Source organism: Anabas testudineus, chromosome 16 (assembly GCF_900324465.2).
Source record: "Anabas testudineus chromosome 16, fAnaTes1.2, whole genome shotgun sequence".
NCBI classification, from domain to species: domain Eukaryota; kingdom Metazoa; phylum Chordata; class Actinopteri; order Anabantiformes; family Anabantidae; genus Anabas; species Anabas testudineus.
Genome location: NC_046625.1, coordinates 3233319 through 3255187, shown reverse-complemented (window position 1 = coordinate 3255187; position 21869 = coordinate 3233319). Strand labels below are relative to the sequence as shown.

General features: G+C 40.9%; 1 protein-coding gene across 1 annotated transcript; it reads right to left on the bottom strand.

Moving 5' to 3' along the window:
* Nucleotides 1-8314: 8314 nt before the first annotated feature.
* Nucleotides 8315-14466, bottom strand: LOC113170417 (cortexin-3). Its single transcript, XM_026372504.1, has 2 exons — nucleotides 14267-14466; nucleotides 8315-10352 (listed from the first exon to the last, which is right to left on the bottom strand). Exon 2 carries the CDS (start codon nucleotides 10273-10275, stop codon nucleotides 10024-10026), a length of 252 nt encoding a protein of 83 aa, XP_026228289.1. The 5' UTR covers nucleotides 10276-10352; nucleotides 14267-14466; the 3' UTR covers nucleotides 8315-10023.
* Nucleotides 14467-21869: the final 7403 nt, after the last annotated feature.

Here is a 21869-nt window from a genome sequence, read left to right as displayed (position 1 = left end):
GGTGGAGGCAAAGAGGGTGGGGATGGGAAGAGACAAACGTTTTGGTAAAGGAAGACGGGCAGACATTCAGACAGAGTTAAAGAGAGGAAAACAGGAAGAGACAAAGACAGTGGATGAAATGGGATGAGCTAGAAGGACAGAGCAAGGATAGAGAGACAAATAAGAAGGGATGAGAGAAATCAAACGAGAGAAAAGACAAACAGAGGAGAGTAAAAAGGGGAGGGAAGGGAAGAAAGAAAGACAAGGGAGCTTATGAATAGAGAAAGACATACACAGACAGACAACTGGAAAGGAAAGGTGAGGCAGCAGGGTGGGAGACAGAAAAAGCAGAGACGAGTCAAGTCAGGTCTCCTCTATTTGAGTTGGCATCTGTAACGCATAATACTTTGGTGCAAGGTTATAAAACAAGATAAGAGAACGGGAGACATTCAATAAAGACAGAAAATGACCAAGCACATTTCAGCCAAGGCAGGTAAAAATGAAGATGGCAAGGAGAGAGATGGACAGATAGATGAAGGCAGGGAAGACAAGGAGACACAGGTGGATAAATGAGGGGGTTGTGTGAGAACGGGAGAGCGAGGGAGGAAGAGAGATGGACGGAGATTAGGAGGAGAATGAAACAGAAAGGAGGGGGAAGTAGAAGAAGGATGGGGGAGCCGAGGAGATTAACAAAAAGGCAGACAGTAGGGGAGGAAAGTAGAAAGAGAATAATAAGGCAAAGATGACACAAGTGTGAGATTGCAGGCTGAGACACTCCCCCCATAATTTCAAAAATACGTTTCATGTTTTCTAAGTTCAACTAGTGAAGCTCCAGTCAGACTCTCAGCAGCATTGCCATGGTTTTAGTGGACGTGCAGCTTCTGTCAGTCTGACAGCTGTGTTACAAAATGTTCTTACCCTAACAGTGAATTAGACCTCTACTTTAAAAACAAACAATCCCCACTGATAATTAAAAGAACAGACACAGTACTGAGCAAAAATGAGCTCATAAAAAGGCCCATGTGTTCTCCCACCAAGGTCTGACATACCTTACACAACAGGGGTGGGCGTGGGCCTTCGGGTGGTTCGTAGGAGGTTCTAGTTTGCATTAGATAACTTCTCTCCTCGGACAGGACTCTTCAACCAACCAGGATGCAGATAGAAGGGCCTCGAGCACAAGCAGCTGTGCAAGACGGCTCCAAACAGAGGGGCACTGACACATGTTTATGAAACACAAACACCCACATCGACCACGAGTGTGAAACGCTCCGCTGAGAATAAGTTTGAATCACCATAAACGCACCGCGATGTGTGTTCATGTGTCTGTAATTAGCTTCCTGCTGTGCTGTGGTGAATTAAAAAACTAATTCTCAGCCAAAAGTTGAAATACAGATCAAGTTACAAAAAATGTTTGTAGCCTGGCTGTGAAATAATAAAAAAGTTCTCCCTCTTAGCTTAAACAACTGCAGATGTCAGTGAGACGCCAAGCTGCACTGGAAACGAGCCATCAATGGACAAACAAGTAAAAACAAACTATTATATTTACACGTCAGCCTACACCTACTGCAGCCATCATATCTTATCTACTATTACACACATCATTACCTTCAGTTGGAAAATTGGGCAGTACTAAACAAGAGAAGGTCATAGCATCAATGAAAGGATTCTCATTTTCAGCAGCATAGATCAGTTTAATCTGCAACTCCTCGGGGTGTTTGAACCCAAAGGCTGTTGAGCGGTGGCTTTCTAATAGAATTAAACTAGTAGATTCAAGTGTTTCAATTACTGGATGTCGATTTCTCTATTTAGTAACAATAGAGTGATGCAATGGACTAAAGACTGGATACGAATACCTAATGAATGTCCTGTGATCTACTGTGGAAACCTTGTATCGTACATCAAAATGAAAACATTTGTCAGACTCTACAAAGTGTTTCATTTTGTTTTATGTCTGTATTGTTTTAATTGGATTTTACATTCTTCTAAAATTTAATAAAAGATCAGAGATTTTATTTTAAACCACTTTCAGCCTCAAAAGGGCACAGAAATGTCCTTTTAGACATTTCTTTCTGGGTTTTTTTGACACTAGACCTTTATCAAAGTATCTAATTAACAGAGACAGATATCAGTGATGAAGAAGAGGGAAATAAAAAATTAAAATAAAGGCTTCTGCCAAACATTTTGCAGTTTCACTATGTTTTAAAGTGGCATATACTGTGTGTAATGTGTCAGTGTGGAGCCCATATGTAGGTTTTCTGTTAGCACAGAATTTATGTATTATATAGAATCATATAGTGCTTGTTCATTTCAAAATCTCCTCCCAATCTGGCACAACGCACCAGTTTATGAATCATTTACTGCTACAGAATTCAGCACAACCAGAACTCCTACTGATGTACCGAGTGGACCAGGTAGGAGGCGTATCCAATGAACTCTACTATTTCATTTTATCTCTTGCTTCCACCTGTCAAACACCAACTTCTCAGTAAGAATAGTTTAGATATTTTAATCTAACCAGTATTTATGCAAATTTTAATATGTACAACTTAACCCTCTTTTTTATTCTTTGTGTTTGTGCAACCTCGTGACTCTGTTTCATTTTTATACAGCAGCAGGATGTTGGAATTGTCCTTGATGGTTCTTATCTAATAATGCAAGCCTCTTGTTTTCTGCTCTGTCAGATGATGATCAAAACATTTAGCACGGGATGGTGCCATGACGGGCAGAGGGTTATCACCATAGTGACAGAGCTATGCTGCAACCTGTAGCCGGCAGCCCTGCTCCAACAGGTCATCAGCGTCCTACAGTGGGTTCAGTACTCTCAAATACTGATCAGGAACTCAAAACTGAATAGAGATGCATGAGTGCCATAATAATTAATGAGGGTGAAGAAGCAAACAACACCAATAATAAAAACAAAGAAGTCAGTTTGGCTTAGATTAGAAACCTCAGACTATAAACTAGTGTGCATGGAAAAACTGCATGAATTTGATTTTTAAATCTACGAAAGAAAAAATAAATAATACTCCACCACTGTACACCTGTCTACAATAAAACCTGGACAAACAAACGTACCTAATCCCTAAAGAGAGATTTCTCTGTTTCACAGATACAAAAGTAAAACTGGTCCAGTTCCATCAAGCCAGTTCCTAATAAACATAGTTTCCAAGGTTTAATGCTAATCTAATGGATCAAGTGACAAAAAACAGAGACATGATAAAGAGCTGCTCACATGAAATCACAGCAAGTGGTACTCAGAGAGGAGGACTCATTCGAGAGTAAAGAAGAGAGACAAAGGGAAGCCGCATATTGAAAGTTAGCATACATGTAACAGATGTTTTAGTACACACTCTGTCACATAACCAGAAAAATATTAACTATTGTGGATGCATTGTCATAATCTTTGCTGATTGCAGTGGTGCTGCCCCCAGTCAGCTCCACTACAGAGGAAGTCGAGGAGCCTCAGCTGCCTACAGCTGCATATAAGAGGAAGACATACCCCAAACACATCAGTCCAAAATAAAAGGAAAGGAAAGAAAAGCAGAAGCTGCATTTGTTTTAGCACTTCTTTGCTCAGTAACCATATGACAGCTCTACAGAAGACAAGAACTGTGTGTACTGTAAGCTCTGCAGCAGCAGCAGTCATAACCGAGGAGCCGGCATCTGGTTTATTACATTTTTAGAAACACTGGTACAAACTTCATACCAAGCAGTTTTTGTATCTGACTTAATCATATAATATAATATCATATAATGATCACAGCCTGTTCTGATGCAAAGTGCTACACTTGGCCATGAACCAGACTTCTGTGTGTGCAGATTAAGGTTAGAAAATGGTCGTGGTCTGGTTGAAAATGTAATAAACACAAAACAGGATGTTCTACTGCAAAATCTGTTATTTTGCCAGAGAAAAGATGCTTCTCATCGGTGGGAACACATAGAATAATGACCCAGCATCACAAAAATGTACAACACAGCTTCAGTAATTTATTTTCCTTCTTCAACCCCAAAGGTTTTTTTTGCCCTGGGGGTCAAAGAATCTTATGAGCAGCAGGAGCAGCAGCTGCAAAAAGCCAAACAGAAAGTCCAGGAGCATCAGCTGCAGCTTCTGGAGAAAGAGCAGCAGACTGAGCTGGAGCGGGCTGCACACCAACAACTGCATCAACACTGCAACAACCATCAAACTACGTCTACATACTGTGAAAGGCATGACATAAGCAGCACATTAGTGGGGCAGCAGCAGGCACATTACAAATAAGAAAATCACCATTGTTACGCTTGGAAATTGAAGAGAATAGACTGAAAATATGTGTCTATGCTTGTTAAGACACACAGAGATAAAGGATGTGGCTGCGTACACCTCCTATAGTCATTGTTAGTGAGACTAGCAGTTTTTATTCATTGTTTTCTGTGTTGAAGTTACTCTTGAATATATTTTTTTGTGTTGTTTTTTCTGACAGTATTTACCACAAGAGCTCTCAGATTGCGACGTGTCACTTGGTGAATGTGCCTCTGTGAAGAAATGCAGCGCAGACAAAGATAATCATGAAGCAATTACTGTAAGAGCACTTCATCCACTCTTATCCAGGGTGACCTACAGTAAGCAGATAACATCTCAAGGACACTTTAACAGGATGCATCCCAGTTGATGGATGCACCTTATCTTTTCTGGGATCAAACTTGTGACCTTTATGGTTTTAGAGCAGTATCTTTGACATGCTTACACATATGCTGCTTAGGGCTTTAGCAGAAAACTTCTGAGTAAGTGAACATGTTCTGAAGATAAATTAACACATATTCATTATTCATTTTGTAACGAGCATTTAAGGTTTAATGAAAGATTTGTGTTTAAATCTAAATGTACAGAAGGAACTAAAAGTCAGAACATTTGGCATTTGGCCATCCTCAAAGAAATAGTTTGATATTTTGGTGAACTGTTCATTTTCTCTGCTGAGATAAAATCCAGCACTTAACTCTACGTAAAACCACAAATTATCATTTGTTGCCATTCATTTGTTTTATAAATCTTTTCAGATGGAGGAAAAAGCCTGTTAAACTTACTGTTTTGTAGCTTACTACTCAGCAAACAGATGTGAAAGTCCTATCAATCTCATCTCTGGGCAACAAAACAAACAAATTGCATAACCCCAAATGTTAAACTATTCCTGCTCTCTGTCTCCTGCGTCTCCCGACTTCACAGCAGTAACACCGCCGGCATACTAATAATTGTTTGACATAGAAATTTGTGACACCTGGTTACATGGTTTGTTTTTTACTGAGGAAATAAAATGTACTTGATGGGATGTTGGGAAGTCAGATATTTTGTAAAGTTGAATAATTACACGTTGGGAACTTACTCATTTAAAAGTAAGTGTGTTCTTATTTTTCAGTAAAACATGCTCTTTTTCTTTGCACTTGGCGTCTTACATTCATGCACATAAAGAACCCTGCACTTACTGGCAATTTTAGACAAGAAATTATGCAATTATTTATGTAAATCTTCTTTAAGAAGGAAAAAAAAACAAACTTGAGCCAGTTGAAGCTTTCATCCTCCAGCTGTGCAGCTCTCCAGTGGCCACTAGCAATGACTGTCATTATACTGGGCAACGGTCAGATACTGTAATAAAAATTACACTTGTACTCAGCTCTGAAACACACAAAGTGGTTTCACAAGAGTAAGTGCTGCTATTTGATGTGCTGTGTGTTCCCGAACAGCTGTCCTCCTCTGATGTACTTGGAGGACTAAAGCAGATTGTGGCTGACATGAATCTGACAGATCAGCCACAGACTTTTAACAAAGTGTAGGAGACAGGATCGCTCTGCCCCGGTTTTCATTCTGACAGCTTTCCTCAAAAGTAGAGACTGCCAATACTTTTCAGGACCAAGTCCAAATTTTAGCCTTTAAACGCTCTGGGTCCTTCCTGTGTTATAGAGCCTTAAAGGCTGTAGGAGCAAACACATTGCCTGAAATCACCTGGCAGGGGCCCTCAGGCTGCACAGGAGAGACCAGGAGCAACAGCAGCTCATCTATCAGACACCTGAAGCTCAAATCAACCTGTCTGAGGATGACTGCCTACATCTGTGACACCGCAGCTTTATCCCGAGTCTTGATTTCTTCTTTATTCTTCTTTCTTCTTTATTTTGTTTTTATTGGACAACATTAAATCTTTTAATTACTGGATGAATTTCACTTGTTTCAACATTTGTGGTCCCAACACGACGAATTCTTTCCCAAACAGTTGTAGCACTTTAAATTCTAAATTAAATAAAATTTAGTACAGAAATTCCTCCTCCTCAGAATGAACAGTGTCACAGTTATCATCAGTGATGCCTCAACTTTCAATGCATCACTGTAAAAACTATAATGAACACAAGACTTCAGTACCTGTAATAAGTGTATTCCCAGTAGTCTCAGCTGTACTTTGTATTTAGCACTGATTAGCAAATGTTTGAAGCCGTCCAGATTGGCCTTCTGATGTGCTCTGTCTGTAGGAGGACCCCACCTACTCCACAGATAATGACTCTGCCTTGGAGAGCGTTTTCAATTACATAATACTGTCATTAATACTTTATATATTTATTAGGAATATTAATAATGAATAATTCGACTGGGATGAGATTTGGTGCCTACAAAGACAACAGCATGTGTTTCACATCATTTTCATAATCATAAACCTGTCATCAGACTTATCTTCTCTAAGGGGACAAGTGGACCCAAATCATGACAGATTAATGCCCCCCCCCCCATCACAACAGAGCTACCGGATCCCTTCACTGTTGGCGTCCGTCATTCAGGCATCAAGCATTCTTCCCTAATTTGTCGCCCGTCTGTAGGTGACACAAACATCTCCGGCTCTTGTGAAGAAGAGGAATCACTGCAAAATCAATTACGCAATGTCAAAATGTCCTCTCTTGTGTTTTCTCACACCGCTATTCACACACACAGGGGAACAGTCCCATCCAGCCTGTTCAGTGACCATTAAATTAACTGGAAGCTGAATGGTGAAATGGGGCGCCTGGGAAAGAAATAAATTCAGCATAAGGCGTCTGAGCGTGCACAGCGGAGAATGAAAATAATTCAATTATCAGTGGCTTTCTTTAATGTGAGTCATGTGGCTTAAAGCATGACTGTGATATTGATCCACAATGCTTAATGTTCCCTGCTACCGCTCCCATTTGCTGTGTATGGGTGCGTTTAGATTGGATTATAATCTTTGTTTGGCATGAGCTAATATGATTTCAGAGACAGAAAATGAAGGCTTTCGTTCCAAAATGATTTGTTTCCATTTTGGCTATCACTCAGAGGAGCCATAGAAAACTCATAGAAAATAAAACTATTTTAGAACGTGCACAGGTTTTTAACTGATGGGTTTGAAGGTGTTTTTCTTTCATGTCCGAATCCTTTTTGAAAGCTGGTGCTATTGTTACTAGATCCTGAGTACTGCACTAGTCAGCCAGTGTGTTTCCTACATCCCAGCAGATTGTCTTCACCTCTCACAGCTGCTCGTGTAACGAACTTGCTTCATCCTCCTGTCAGCATGCACTGCAAGAGGTTTCTGTGTGAACAAATGATGCATGTTTAGTTCTGCTTCCACATTACAGGAGTAATCAGCCACGGATGGATCACGTACACTATTTTGACTTAAAAATGAGCAAACAGTGAAAAGGCTTCAGTGAAGACGTAGGTTGTCTCTTACATAATAATCCAAAAAGCGCAGACTGTACATTTCTCCTCTGTGGGATCAGCTCGCATTTTAAATTCTGATCCGCTTCAGCTCCTTTGCCCTCCTACAACAAACCTGTGGATGTGTGGTATCAGCAGAATTATTAAGTGACACACAACAGATGCACATATTCACTCGCAAACAAAATTCACAGGTCGATTTATCCACGTCTCCAATTTAAGAAATGATGCAGGTTTTCTAGGGAGGTGTGCTGCAGATGATTGCATATCAACATATTCAGTGTCGATGTCACAGAGAAGATTGTTATTCTGCGCGGCATTCTCCAAGGGTCTCGGCTCAAAGAGCAGCCAGGGCCTGGAGACTGTGTGTGTGTGTGTGTGTGTGTGTGTTAGCCAGACAAAATGTCGGGGTTCACAGAAAACCAATCGAGACACCTGCCGGCTACCGCTGCCATCCGCTGATAAAGGAGGAAAAAGAATGTGTTGGGCCTCCAGCGTCACACCACCGCCTTGAAAAGGGCAGGGTGACCTGAGGAACAGTTTCCTGATCCATTTTTATTGTTTGTCCTTAACGTCTGTCGTTTTACCTCTTGTTGAATGAACCTAATGAAATAAAACACTTTTAAAGATGGAGCTGAGCGCTGTGATCATTTTTATTACAAAAAAACAACAGCAGAAAACAGATTGAAACGAAAGCCTCCAGTACAGACAAGTAAAGAGCTGCTCGAGCAACTGACCCACAGCTACAACATCAGGATTTGAGCACTTCACCATGTAGCATGCACAGAGAGGATATACATGCAGAAAGAAAAACCAAAACACATCACCTCAGCACAACATCGCAACACCTGCGATAGGTAGGAAAAGGCCACATCAGATCACAACAACGTCACATACCATTGAGGGGGTCACAGTTCACTTCCTGTCCCGGCAGGAACATAATCGGGGGACTTTTCTTTTTTTTAGTGGGTTGTATGACATCTCCGTGAAGTGCAAAGACACTGTCGCGTCAGTGACAGTGAGATTTCCAGTGTCTCCGCTACCTACGATACTGTAAACAATCTACACTATAAGGCGCACAGTTGAAAAGTTGCCCAACAAAAGAGCCACAACATCAGTTTGTAAAGGGTTTGATGTGAAAATGCATTTGTCATCTTCTTTATCAACACTCTGCAAATCTGGCATACCAACTGTCAATATACCAACTGCAGGCAGTAAAATGCTGTTCGTTTAAATGGGCACTACACACAAAGAAATTACATCTAAAGATAAAAATATGAAGTGATTTATTCTCTTTTTCCTAAAACATCGGTCTAAACACTTTTCCGTTTTTTTAAATTAGGCACACGGTACAGCACAGTAAACGTGTTTTTTTTCTTCAACACCTCTTTTGGTTGCTGACATCTAAAGACGTGGACACTGATGGCCCCTCCAGGACTGAAAGGACAAATAGCTTTTTTTATTAATCACACACTCTCACACACACACACACACACACACACACACACACACACACACACACACACACACACACACACACACACACACACAGAACAGTAATATTTACCCACTGCTGGCATCTGTCTGTCCGAACCTTCCAACACATTAAAGGGATCCTTCTTTACGATTATTCGACCTGCTTTTATCACCTTGACACCAGTGTTTTTTATGGTCTTACCCACTTTTCTAGAAGGCAGTGACCACCACAGAATATAGACATAAGGCATTACATTCCTCTTCGCCTGCATCATATCCGTCAAACAAAGTCAAACCTCTCATATCACATCTGTCAAATCAGGGCAAAATATGCTAAAAATAAAATACCTACTCTGATAACTGTTATATTTTTCACTTCACTTATTTTAACCACTGATTGTCTACATTATCAATAAAAATCTAAGATGTAAACACTGTTATTATCCAACTGGTTTGGATGTTAAAAGAAGTTCGACCCTGTGTGAGATGTGAGAAACTTCTTCCACACATGAAATGGAGGACAAATGAGGTAGTCCACAAGAGAACTGATGTCAGGGGAAGGGGAGTTATGGGTGAACCACAGCCGGCTCAGGTGCATCGCTTGAACTGAAGCTCATGGTAGCTTGATCAATAATCCTCGTCGCACAGTTCTGGGTGTTTAGTTATAGTTGAGAATTTTCTGATTTGGCAGGGAGAAGCTGTTGAATTCTGGTTTTCGCTAAATTCGACAAAATTCTTTTCAGTCTGAACTTTCAGAAGACTTCCTGAAAGCTGTTTTCCCGGTGAACCAGCAGTCATTTGTTCTTAGGGCCAAAGTGCTTTTTAAGCATCAAATCAGTCTATTTTATTTCTTTTTTTTTTTATTTGTGCAGCTTCAACGCTGCTCAGACAATGCGGTAATCAAACGTGTCCTTCTCTGTGTGATCTGTCCAGTTGGATGAGGGCATACTGCGGTAGGGGTCGAGCAGAATGCGGAAACATCTCACAATGAGTAGGGCCAGGAAGATGAAGAGCAGCAGCACGAAGACGAAGGCGGCCTTCTGCTCCAGCGTCAGGTAGGAGGGCACGTGGTGCCCCCCGCCCGACGAGGATAGCGTGCTGCTGAAGAGGCCCTCAGCCATCCTGGGCACATCCATGCTTGATCGTCTGGGCTCCAGCTCTTTGTCGTTTGCTGAGAGATTTTGGAGGTGAAGTTGGGCTCAGTGGATAAGACCTGTGTGAGAATCCAAACAAATGGATTATACTGTAGCTTGAGTCCTCTGTGGTTTCACAGATGAAACAGAAAACCAACTGATTAACTGCTAATCACAGAAACAGGACAGAAAATCTGATGACAGGGACAGAACTAAATGTGTCTCAGATGAATTTATTTTTGGATCACAACACCCGCTGTCTGAGTAAAGAAGGCTCGATGGACTCCTCTGGCCTTGAGTTTCAGCAGCTCAGGGGATTTGAATGGGTACTTTGGAGTCTTAGTTATACAACATTTATCGGCTGCAGCGCTGCTCTGGAGGTAGATATGTCACCGGCTTCATTAAACCACAGCCTGCTATTCTGAAATTTCCAACCCTGTCTCCGATGAGAAATGTTAATATCCAGCCAATCTGCATCAGCAATTTATATTCATTGGCAACGTTTACTTTTAAACATTGCCATGCATGAAGAGAAATGAATTTCTCCTCTCAGACAAGGTTACATGAATGAGGCATGAATACAAACAAGCTGATGAAGGCTGGATTACCCAGCAGTCAGAGCCTACACGTTCCCCAGAGCTCCAGAGCTGCAGACAGACATGTGTGCTCTTATTGTACATTTTTCTTATTATTAACAAAACAGAAAGAGCAAAACCAACAGTGTACTGATTGTACTGACAGCGACTGTCCATGTATTAAAAGCCTGATTTCATTGTACAGACCTCCGCTGTTGACTAAAAACTATTAAAAACATATTAATGAGTCACAGTTGTGCACTAGGTGACATGTTCCTCCATCACCAAGAACACACACACGTTTATTTTAGCTAAAGGCCATAACTATTCATTAAAGCACCAGATGTGTATTAGCCCGGAGCTAAAAATACCCAACATATGCACCGTTTCCTCATATTTGAATAATGAACTCACCCAAATGATAAAACATTACTGAGCCATTTGAAAAAGTAGATTTCTTATTTCTCCATTTTTGTGGGGACTGCTGGACTTGCAGCTGAAGGATCCACAGAGCTGAGAAAAGGTATTTTCATGCGATTTGTTGACAATAAATATAGAATAACACCAGCGTTATCCCATAATCCAATTACCACACAGCAAACCGGCGCCCTAGAAGTAAGAAAAGGCACAAGGGAGTCAGGGGAGTGAAGGTCAGCCCAGCAGATCATTTTGCCCTTGGGACATCTTGCAGGTTAATCTGGCCTCAAACAACCCCCGAAAGCACCGAAATGCCCCTTTAAATGCCACAACCTGGGTTCTTACTTTATTTATTTCAGGAGAAGTGCACAACTCAAACCACCCAGGTTTCTGTTGAGCTTATGTTTGTTTGGTTTGGGCTTCACAGTGGTTGAGAGTTGGTTATGGCCAAATGTATTTGCCTAAATTAAAGTGCAATAGGTAACTAATGTTTATGAGATGATACAAAGAGCTAATGAAAACACACCCACAACCTTTTTCTCACCACACGTTCTAACATTGACTGAGCTTAAGGAGCTCTGTGTGGCAAACGGAGAACCCAGCCAACATTTATCTGTATACAATAAACAGAATTGGAGGTGCATTCATCAGTCCAAAAACAACCAGCAGGGCTGTTCATCGTTTTATGGGATTTCTCCCACTGAGCAAGTGATGGCTCCAAACCAGTGTCGGATTTTGTCTCTTTCTCTTCCCCACATGAGCCCTTCACACAAAGTCATTTTTATTAAACCTTAGATCTTCTTTGGTTGATGATTTTTTTATGTTTGCTCCACTGAAAGGAAAGTTTGGACATCAATACAGTTTTTTCCTTTATTAAGTGACGAGTTCTGAGGACAGTAGCATCACTTTACCAAAATCAGAGCGAGCAACATGAGCAATCCAAAGCAATTTTCTAAACCAGCGACTGCCAAACGTTTTGGATTGTGACACCAACAAAGTAATATCCACCTGTGACCATTCATTTGAACAAATCTGAAGACAAACTCATTTGGGTTGAAGAAACATAAAACCCAGAGTATGTAGTTTGGCCCTGGAACAGTTTCTTAATTGGTCCCACCCAGTCCTATCAGATTATCAGCTGCCTCCGGGAAATATCAGAATGACCCAAACTGCAATCGTTTTTGGGTTGCGTCCTTCGGTTCTGCTTCTGTAAGCGTGAAGAGCTGTCACAGAGACTGACAGTGACTTGGGAGGGGCGCTCGCTGTGTTGTGAGATTGTGACGAGACGGGCAAAAGCTGTCTCTCTCTGTCTTCCTGCCTTAAAAAAAATCTGTAGGCAACTCTCAGACACGCAGACGCAGCAGCCTTCAACCTTGCCTTTCTGATCAGCAGCTTGTAATCTATCACACTTAAAACTCAAAAATGATATTTCACAGCAGTGATTTATTGTCCTCACGGAGAAAAATGATTTAAAAACTGTCAAATCATAAACTCGTTTCCTTGTCCTCCGTTGACAATGGGTTACGGTGTATTAGCACTTCTGGCCAGTCACTACTCTGCTATTTGTTAGCGGTTTATGTAATGCACTTCAAAGTCTCCCAACATTTACATCATCAGCAGCTCTATGACTAAGTACTCGGAGTCTTGACAGCCTCATACAGAGATACACTAAACATTTAATCTGCTCTTGACAACTTCAGAAATAGACACCTCCGAAAATCTCCACAGTTTGAAACCAGCTTGAGTTTTTTAGCTCTTAAGCAGATTCAGGAAAAATAGTTATTTCTGTAGCCGTGAAACAGCCTCCTGACAGAAATCCAAACATAAAGTGTCCGATTAGAGAAACAGACCATAATTACATAAGAGCACAAGTTATACTGGTGCAACAACAGTGATGGATAATGAGCTGAAGAGATGAGAAGAAAACTGACAAGGAAACGAGTGTGACAAGAGCACTGAGCCAAATTTAGAAATGAAGCCAATTATATTGATCTAACCTACGAGTCTGTGTGTGTGTGTGTGTGTGTGTGTGTGTGTGTGTGTGTGTGTGTTGTAGCACTAGTGGAGGATTTAAAGGATATTAAAAGAGGTAAAAATAAATTGTTTAGAGAAATAACTGGACTTTATTTTTCAGCTTATTGTAACTGTGTCACTAATGAGTTCACTTTATTAATATAACACAGATATTAAATATGTTGTTCGATGTAAAATTGTACAGTGTGGGTACATATTTGACATATTTGAAAGTTACAACAATGAATTTGTATTGTTTCTTATATTCAGTGATGAATAACCCTTTAAAGCCTAAACACACTTTCAAAAACCAAAACCATGTGAAACCTGCACTAAAAACTAATGTTCATGTATGTAATTAAAACCCAATGTAGCTCAGCATGTTTCCTTATATATTTTGTAATAATCATAATGATTTTCAAATTAAAACTTCAATTTTATATTAGTTTTCTTATGTAAGATAAAGGAGAGACCTGTTAAAAATGATAAAAGCAGCTGAGGTCTGTGACTCAAAGCCAGCTGTGGCTCTTATAACTGGATGAACGCAGAATGAGAGTGTTGATGTGAATAGGAATCCTCATACTGATGGTGATCTGATCCACACTAAAGCAAACAGTCCAATCCAACTGTGATCAAAGGTGGACACACCCGCAGCTCAGCGCAGGAACACTCAACAACAATTCAACCCAAAATGATGAGCCGCCATTTAAATGAACCACATATGAATCTACAGAGCTCTAGATCCACCTGGACAACAGGCTGCACACTCGCACGTTTGCATTCTGGTGCATGAACCACAGCTCGACTCTGTGAGGACGATTCTTTCCTGCCCGGTGCCTCTGACGGCACCTTTCCCACCTTCACAGCCCAGAATCCACCGACAGCACGGAGCCGTCTTTATAACACCAACACGGCCTCACAGCTGAAGGTGAACGTGGTCGTGTGAGCATCAGCTGCAGGTGCAAGTGACAGAGTCAGTAAACACTAACCTGTTGTTATCAGGGGAGCTGAGGAATCTCCGTCAGTGGCAGCTCTTCATTCCGGTGGATCCGACGATTCTGTCTTTCACCGAAACAACAACAACGAACAGATGCGCGCCTCGGACCGCGGGGCTCCTCACTTTCCAACAGAAAAAGCCTCGCAGTGCTTATTTTTCTGTCTTTGTTGACTGAGCCGTGCAGACCTCACCCTCTGCTGCTCGGTTGTGCGTTTTTTTTTCTTGCCTCTACTCGTCCTGACGCGCGGCGCATCCCCGCAGACGCACAGGCAGGGATGTGGTGGTACCCCGTCGCTACTGGCAACCTGTTGCCATAGCAATTCACCAGGTAGGATAGGCTATATCTTGCATGTGGGTGATGGGAAAGGTGTGGTCCTCGTTTGTTATCTGTAAATTGAGTCATAATCACAAATATAACACTAATTAAATAATCAAAGTGATGCTTTCACAAAGACTGTCACAAAGTACACCAGTGAAGGTCAAAGGTCAGTGACCTTTAGGTTATTGTAATAACATGGTATTGCTATTGTTATGCTATAACACTTTCATTGTGCACAGTGCTAAAATGGAGGCACCAGTGAAAACAGGGCACGTCTACAACAAACATTAGGCAGTAAAGATGCACAGTCAGTGGGAAACACCTGCAAACGCTCGTTCAGATTGGATGTAGAGGCAGCAACACTTCGGAGATTACAGTGTGATGGGCATCTCCGGCACAGCAAACACTCATGCCTTGTTGTTTGAGAGTCTCAGCTGTCTCACTGTGACAGACACAAATCCCCACAGAGCTGTGGAAGGACGTGAGAGTCCATGAAGAGGTCACAGAGTGACTGTGCACAGCACTTTGGAGAAATCTGAGTTTACAAAATGTCCTCAGACAACAGTCAGTGTTCAGATGGTGGGAAACATCTCCACCTGGTGGAGGTGAGTGAGGAGAACAGGACGGCTGTGTCTGAGCCTCAGTCAGATTGTCTGAAAATTAAACTTCCTCCAAATGTAAGAAAGCCCAGTGTTCTCTTTACATCTCATATAGAAACTAAGAGCAGCCTTGTACACGTCCTTTGACTCATCTCTTAAAACGAGCGTTCAGTATTTTTAAATACTTTGTGATTTTCTTTCACGACACTTTTTAAACCCACAGCGAGCAGCCAGTGTTTTTATCTTTGAATATAGTCTGGAAACAGGAGATCTGTCCAAATATTGACGTTTAAAAACGAGAAAGTTGTGATTTATAGGAAGTTTACATGTCTTGGACTGTTTATTTGAGAATCAAAGCAGTTTAAATGACATTAATCAGACATTTACTATTTTCTGTGGAACTGTTGGTTTCCAGCAGGATATTCCCGTTGCAGTGTGGTTCTTGACATCTCTGTGGCTTTAATGAGAATTTCAGACCTTGCAAATTAGGTCAGAAAAGTGTAAGAACCTTGCTGTACTGTTTAAATTAGAGATGCTTTTAGATAGGCACGAGTGACTTCAGCCTCATGAAAATTATAGCACCTCATGACCTGGTTCCTGCTGAAAAACAGACTGTACTAAAGGTAGACGTTAGTGACTTTACAAGACAAACAGATTGGACGTATTTCACACATTTGGTGTGAAAACGCACACATAACACACTGTGCATAACATGCTTATGAAAGCCTTGAAGAGGAGTTGCCGATTGGACAGCTAAGGCAGCGGAGGAAGCCGATTGGCTGTTGCTGCCGTTGTCAGTCTCTCAGCCCTCAGCTCAAGCTTCAGAAGACAAAGATCAGAGAAATACAAGAGCATACTTTTTGCACAGTTTCACCATGAAAAGCAGGTTGCTGGAGCAGCTCTACATCGTCCAGCTGCGGCATTAGGACTATGTGATAAACTTACCTGCAGCACACCTGTGACTGACCAGTGCAGCCGTTTGATTGTGTTTCTTATAATTTCCCACATTCGTTTCAAACACGGTTGGTGAATCTTGGTGCTCATTGAATTAAACACAATGTTAGCACCACTGTTCCACCTCATGCTCCACGTTCTGAGGTGAACCTACAGTATACCTGGAGAATCCTGGACTAGAACTAGATTAGACCTTCAACAAATGTCTCTGGGTCGTTTGTGTCAGCTTCAGGTCGAGATGTGGTACATTTTGTCCCAGACACGTGTTTACTGAGTTAACAGCAGGTGTAAAAATAGCACAAATGAGCTTTACAACATGAGAGGTTGTATTGAAGAAAAGAAATGAACGTTCAATCTCTGAACACAGACCACAGATGGTAGACGATAAGTGCACAAGTCAAACTCAGAAACCAACACAGTCAGCTAAAAAACGAGCTAATAAAGTCAATTAATTAATGTTTAACTGCTTGTATTACATTCATGATATTACCGGATGTGTTGTGTTTCAGTCTGACCATCTGTTCCAGATGTTATGAGTGTTTTTTTTTATTTTTATTGACAGCATGTGTTGAAGAGGAGACGAGTCCTGCAACAGCTTGAATCTGAGAAGTGACAAGTGGATCCTGTGGATTCTGAGGTAACATGAGGGTTTCTAACTCAGCTGTAAGAAACTTTTCTTAAACAGGCACGTCCTGTTCTGTAGTCTGCACCAGACGCAGGTCACAGCACATCAGATTAATTTAATATTTATATTGAATATGATTACAGCTGATGGTGCAATCTCTCTAATAGTGTTAGTACATCTTCGACACTGTACCACAGCAATCTGTAATGGTTTGGTGGTTTTGATTAAAGCTCAGTCGAATCGTTCGGAGTGAATTTTTAGTTGGATTTTCTGTCTTTTCCTCGTGTGTTCTCTGAGGAACAGGCCAGGTCTAGCTGATGGAGCCCCCACGAGGAGAGCACTTCTCTGTACTCTCTTGCCAGTTCTCCACAAAGAAAAATATCATGCACAGTAGCTCTGCCTGACCTTAAACCTTAATAACGCTTTGGGCAAGGAATCAATTTCCTTTGTGTGACTGATACATGTGATGATGGAGCTGAAGACGCAAAGCAAATGGATGAGAGGTGATGCATTTAACAATAAGATCATAATAGGTGACCTTCAATGTTCATTTATATGCAGTGATTTAAACCCTCATAGGACACAAACTCACAACTAAAACCCAGATTACTGAGATTAGTCTCATCATTAGAACAGTGAGATTAATGAATTTTCCGTTTTCAGCCTCTTGAATGTGACAATTTGCTTTTCTGAGTCTCACTGTTTGACAGTAAACTGAGTATCTTTGCATATTGAACTATTCCACTTACAAAGACGTCATGTAGGGCTCTGATTAATTATAATTGGCATATTTCACTGTTTTCTCATGTTTTGTAGTAAAAATTATAAACTGGTTAACGGAGAAAATAATCAGCAGGCTAATTGTTAGCTGGAGTTTTTATTCAGTTCAATTCCTTCAGAAATGCAGTGAAATAGTGATATGCAAGCTGAGTGTCTTATAAATACTCTCACTTTTTGAACAAACACAGCTCAGGTGTGACCTGGATGTCTATTTCCATCACCAAGGTAAGCAGACGCTTGCAGTGGGGTTCACTCAAGGTTAGAGACTGATGCTGCTGAAATCTGTTTCTTACCTGTGTCATATTGGCAGTAGACATCACATCTGGGTTTAACTGCAAGGTCAAAACTGGCTGATAACATTGCTGTAACCTTAATACATACACCCATCACACACACGTCATCTTGGCAGCCTTGAAGGGAAGAAACAAAAGCACTGAAGACTTTGCCAAATTCAGAGCCAACACATGCTGCATGATGTGATGCCAACAACTTGGCAGCTGGCGGCTCAAACCTGTTCATCACCCGCAGCTCGGTTATTCTCTTATTTTGTAAATCCTACCTGGCTTGTGTCAAGATGGCTGTGAATCAAGAGGAGAAATCCATTAAGTGTACAAGCACTGATGCCTGATGTTGACCCAAACCCCGCAGTTCCCTGACATCCCGGTCCCGCCTCAGAACAAGTAGAAAATACACATCGCATCACTTTCAGCATCTTTAGCTGCTTTGAGTGAGTTCTGCCAGATTTTTAATGTGTCTTTAATGTGGTTTTAGAGTCTGTGGGAAAATCCAACTGAGCTGATTTTTATCAGTTTTGCATTATGCATATTTCATGCAGCACCTCCCCTAATTTATCTCGACCAAGTTAAGAGCATCACAGGTGCTAATTTGGGGATAACAGTGAGACTTAAATTAGGTTATGTGGCCAAACATATCAAGTCTCCTGAACATCAAGCTGTGAGATTCTGATGCAAATACTGCAAAACCTGCTTTTAGGAATTTTATCTCATGCTAAAGTCAAAAACAAAGACACAAACGTACAGATCCCATCTGAGAAATACTTTTGATGAGTAGAGTATCAAAGGGGACGGAGCCAACAGTAGGTTCAAATCAGACCAACAAGTCTGAGCTGAGACAAGAAAGGTGGTAATTAGAGAAAAAGCAAGTAGTAACAGAGGAAACAGATACAGAGAGGTGACAAGAATAGAAACAGACAATCTGCCTGGGATTAGCTAAAAACCGCTACACACTGATTGGGACTGGAGAGGAGTTGTTTCGATCAGTGATTGTCAAGTCTTCTCTAACTAACGGCAGCTAGACGAGAGGAGAGGGTTTCAGAAACTTCAGTCTGGGGATTTATGACAGGTCTCCCTTCTAGGGACCCAGTCTTACATCGCTGCCGGCTGGTCAGGGTGGTGATTATAGATCACAGGCTGAAAATGTAGATAAACTGACAACTGAACAGAGTCTCAGTCCACTGGAGAAGCACTAAGAAAGGTGATGGTGAACAAATGCAGATTCTAGATGAGAAACAGAGACAGGATCTGATGAGACCGACGCCAAAACGGAAAATAAAGGAATAAAAACATGTTTAGCTAAAGAAGAGAAAAGACTTCAGTGGTTCAGTGGCAGGTGAGAGACAGACGTAGAATTAAAAGAGAAATCTACCTGACATTTAAAAGGAAAATAAATCAAGCTTCTCTTATAATAATAAATGTTCTCGACACAGAGTTTTTCTAAAATGCAAACATTTGACAAGTTAATAGTTAAAGCCAGTGATGATTTAATAAAATCCTTCCAGTTTTTTTGTGGCTATATATTTAAAATCCACTTACATTTTCACCGTGCACAAGGCAGCCTCTTTTGTCTTCCAGCCAATGTCAAACTCCTGTCCTCTTCTATTTTGCATATTTTAACAAGAAGAAGTCAGAAAGGGTCATTAAGAGACATTAACCTTGAAAAGGCCAAAAACATTTTCAAATAATTCGAGCATTTGCTTCCCCAAAGTGAGCAGAGACGTTACTTTCTTCATAATTAGCATAACCAGAGATGATTTATATTTTTATGGAATATTATGAGTATGCTGATTGAATGCATTGTTAATTTTTAAACTGCGTATGAGTGACTGAAAGTTATTATTCTACTGCAGCTCAAAGGAGAACTGGCACGTCTAATCCTTGTTAGTGCAGTTTGCAGCTAAACAGCCTTGTTTACTTTGATCATTTAAATGAACGTCTGTTGTATTATGGGGCTTTAATGTAAATGCACAAATTCTAATATTTCTTTGCTCTCCAAATCTTCCTTTATTCCCCCGACAGATGTCTTTCATGTTGCTTGTTTGGCTCGCAGTGTTCAGACATAAAGCCAATTTCAAATCCACAATGCACTAATGACTAATTCTGTAGCATAAAAAGAACATGTGTTTTGTCTTCCATGATGTGCCGAGGGTTTTTACAAAAGTCAAGAACATGAAATAATGGAAGTGTGACAAATGTGAAAAGCAGTGCCGAGATAGAAACTCCTAAATGATAAGTTAATGAATAGCAGACAGAGACAGTCTTTGGCGGATGTCAAGCTTCTACAGGAGTCGTTCTCAAACTAAAAGCTTCTTATTTCCAGAACGAAAAAGTCATTTGACTGCATCACTACGCCCATGCAACACATTTATGTAACTCAATATTTACACTCACATTCAACTTGAGTGCACTGGACTCCGGGGAACACTCCCCAGACCCGTGTGTGGACTGATGAGACAGTTTCCCGGAGCCTGTGGTCTCACCCTATCCCCACAGCAGGTGCCTTTCATGTTCGCTTGGATTACGCAGCTCTCAAATTAAAATTTTTCATTTCTAATGAGAGAAAACATGTCAACTGTACATTTTACAAACTTTTATAACGCCAAACTTTACTGAGACTCGTGTCCAAGTCAGCCATTAAAGATGCTAAAAGCACAGCTCGGGGGTTATTGATTTCCTCACCCCTCTCGGCGCCTTTCCTCTGATGGACGACTTTGCTTGACACCTCTTCTCCCACAGCAGCTCATCTTCATCTCTACTGTATGAACTCGGTGGCACATCTCGCACCCCTCAGCCTTAATTAATAGCTTTGTGCTTCCTTCAGCTCATCTATTCCCTCATACTAATTGCTGGCAGGAGCTTCTCTACTAATCCAATTTGGAGCCCTGAATAATCTCCAGGAGCGTCTCCGGCATTATTGAGTATTTGTGGGAACCTGCAGGACTAATGGATGCTGTGTGTACGTTTCATTTATCTGATGTTAGAAAAAGATATTCTCTTTTTTGGGGTTGATTATCCTCATTAACAGCTGGTGCCTCACTGTGCAGCATGACGGCTGAATGGATCTGCTCCTTACACAAGAGCTTTTCTTTCCTCTGGACAATGCTTTACTGACATCCAGGCCTTTCCATTATACACTGGTAGGTGTATAACTTTAGAACATCCCATCAAGTAATTACTGTTATGAAGTAGGTAACCTCTTTCTTTTTGGCTCCCACCCAAATCTGACTCAGTATCCATCTTTAAATACATACAGTCATTTCAATATTAATCACACTCCTACATTATCCATCATCTTTTACTGCCTGACCTGTTTAGGGTCTCACAGGGCTGCAAGAGGTGGGGTAAACCATCTCCTCTTTCCACTCACCTCAACCAGTCGAGGCAGATGGCCGCCCACCCTGATCCTGGTTCTGTTGGAGGTTTCTTCCTCTAAAGGGAGTTTTTCCTCTCCACTGTCTCCTGGTACTGCTCAGTGGGGTTGTTGGGTTTTCTATATAATTCTGTATACAGTTATATTTTGTAAGGTCTAAAACCTTAAACACTGTAAAGTTCTTTGACATCTATTGTGATTTGGTGCTATACAAATAAAATTGAATTAATAACAAAGATTTCCATTTGCCATGACTGAACTTCTGGATGACTTCACCTGGGCGATTGAGAGTCTGCACTGAACTAAAAGCTTAAACAACCACTATGAGAAATAAAAAGGATGCTACAAAATAAAAAAAATAAAAAAACAGCTGAGTAAAAGAAAGACATGTAAGATGTAATGTATTTCTCATTCCACTGTGAGAAGTTAACAGTGTTAATTAAATTAAATAAAATGTGTGAATGATTGAAAGTTAAAACAGCATGATGTGAATAATAGATGAAGATATACAGCTCATCTCTGGACACTTAATTAATGATTAAATTCCTGCAACACATTATGTAACTGTAGCCCAACATATAATAAGGTTTTCCAGAAAATGACCACTACATTATTTTTAAATTAACATGAAGCAAATAGTACAAAGTTAGAA

Bases quoted from the DNA above. Each gene is read 5' to 3' on its own strand.
- LOC113170417 (XM_026372504.1), bottom strand. From the start codon at position 10,275: ATGGATGTGCCCAGGATGGCTGAGGGCCTCTTCAGCAGCACGCTATCC.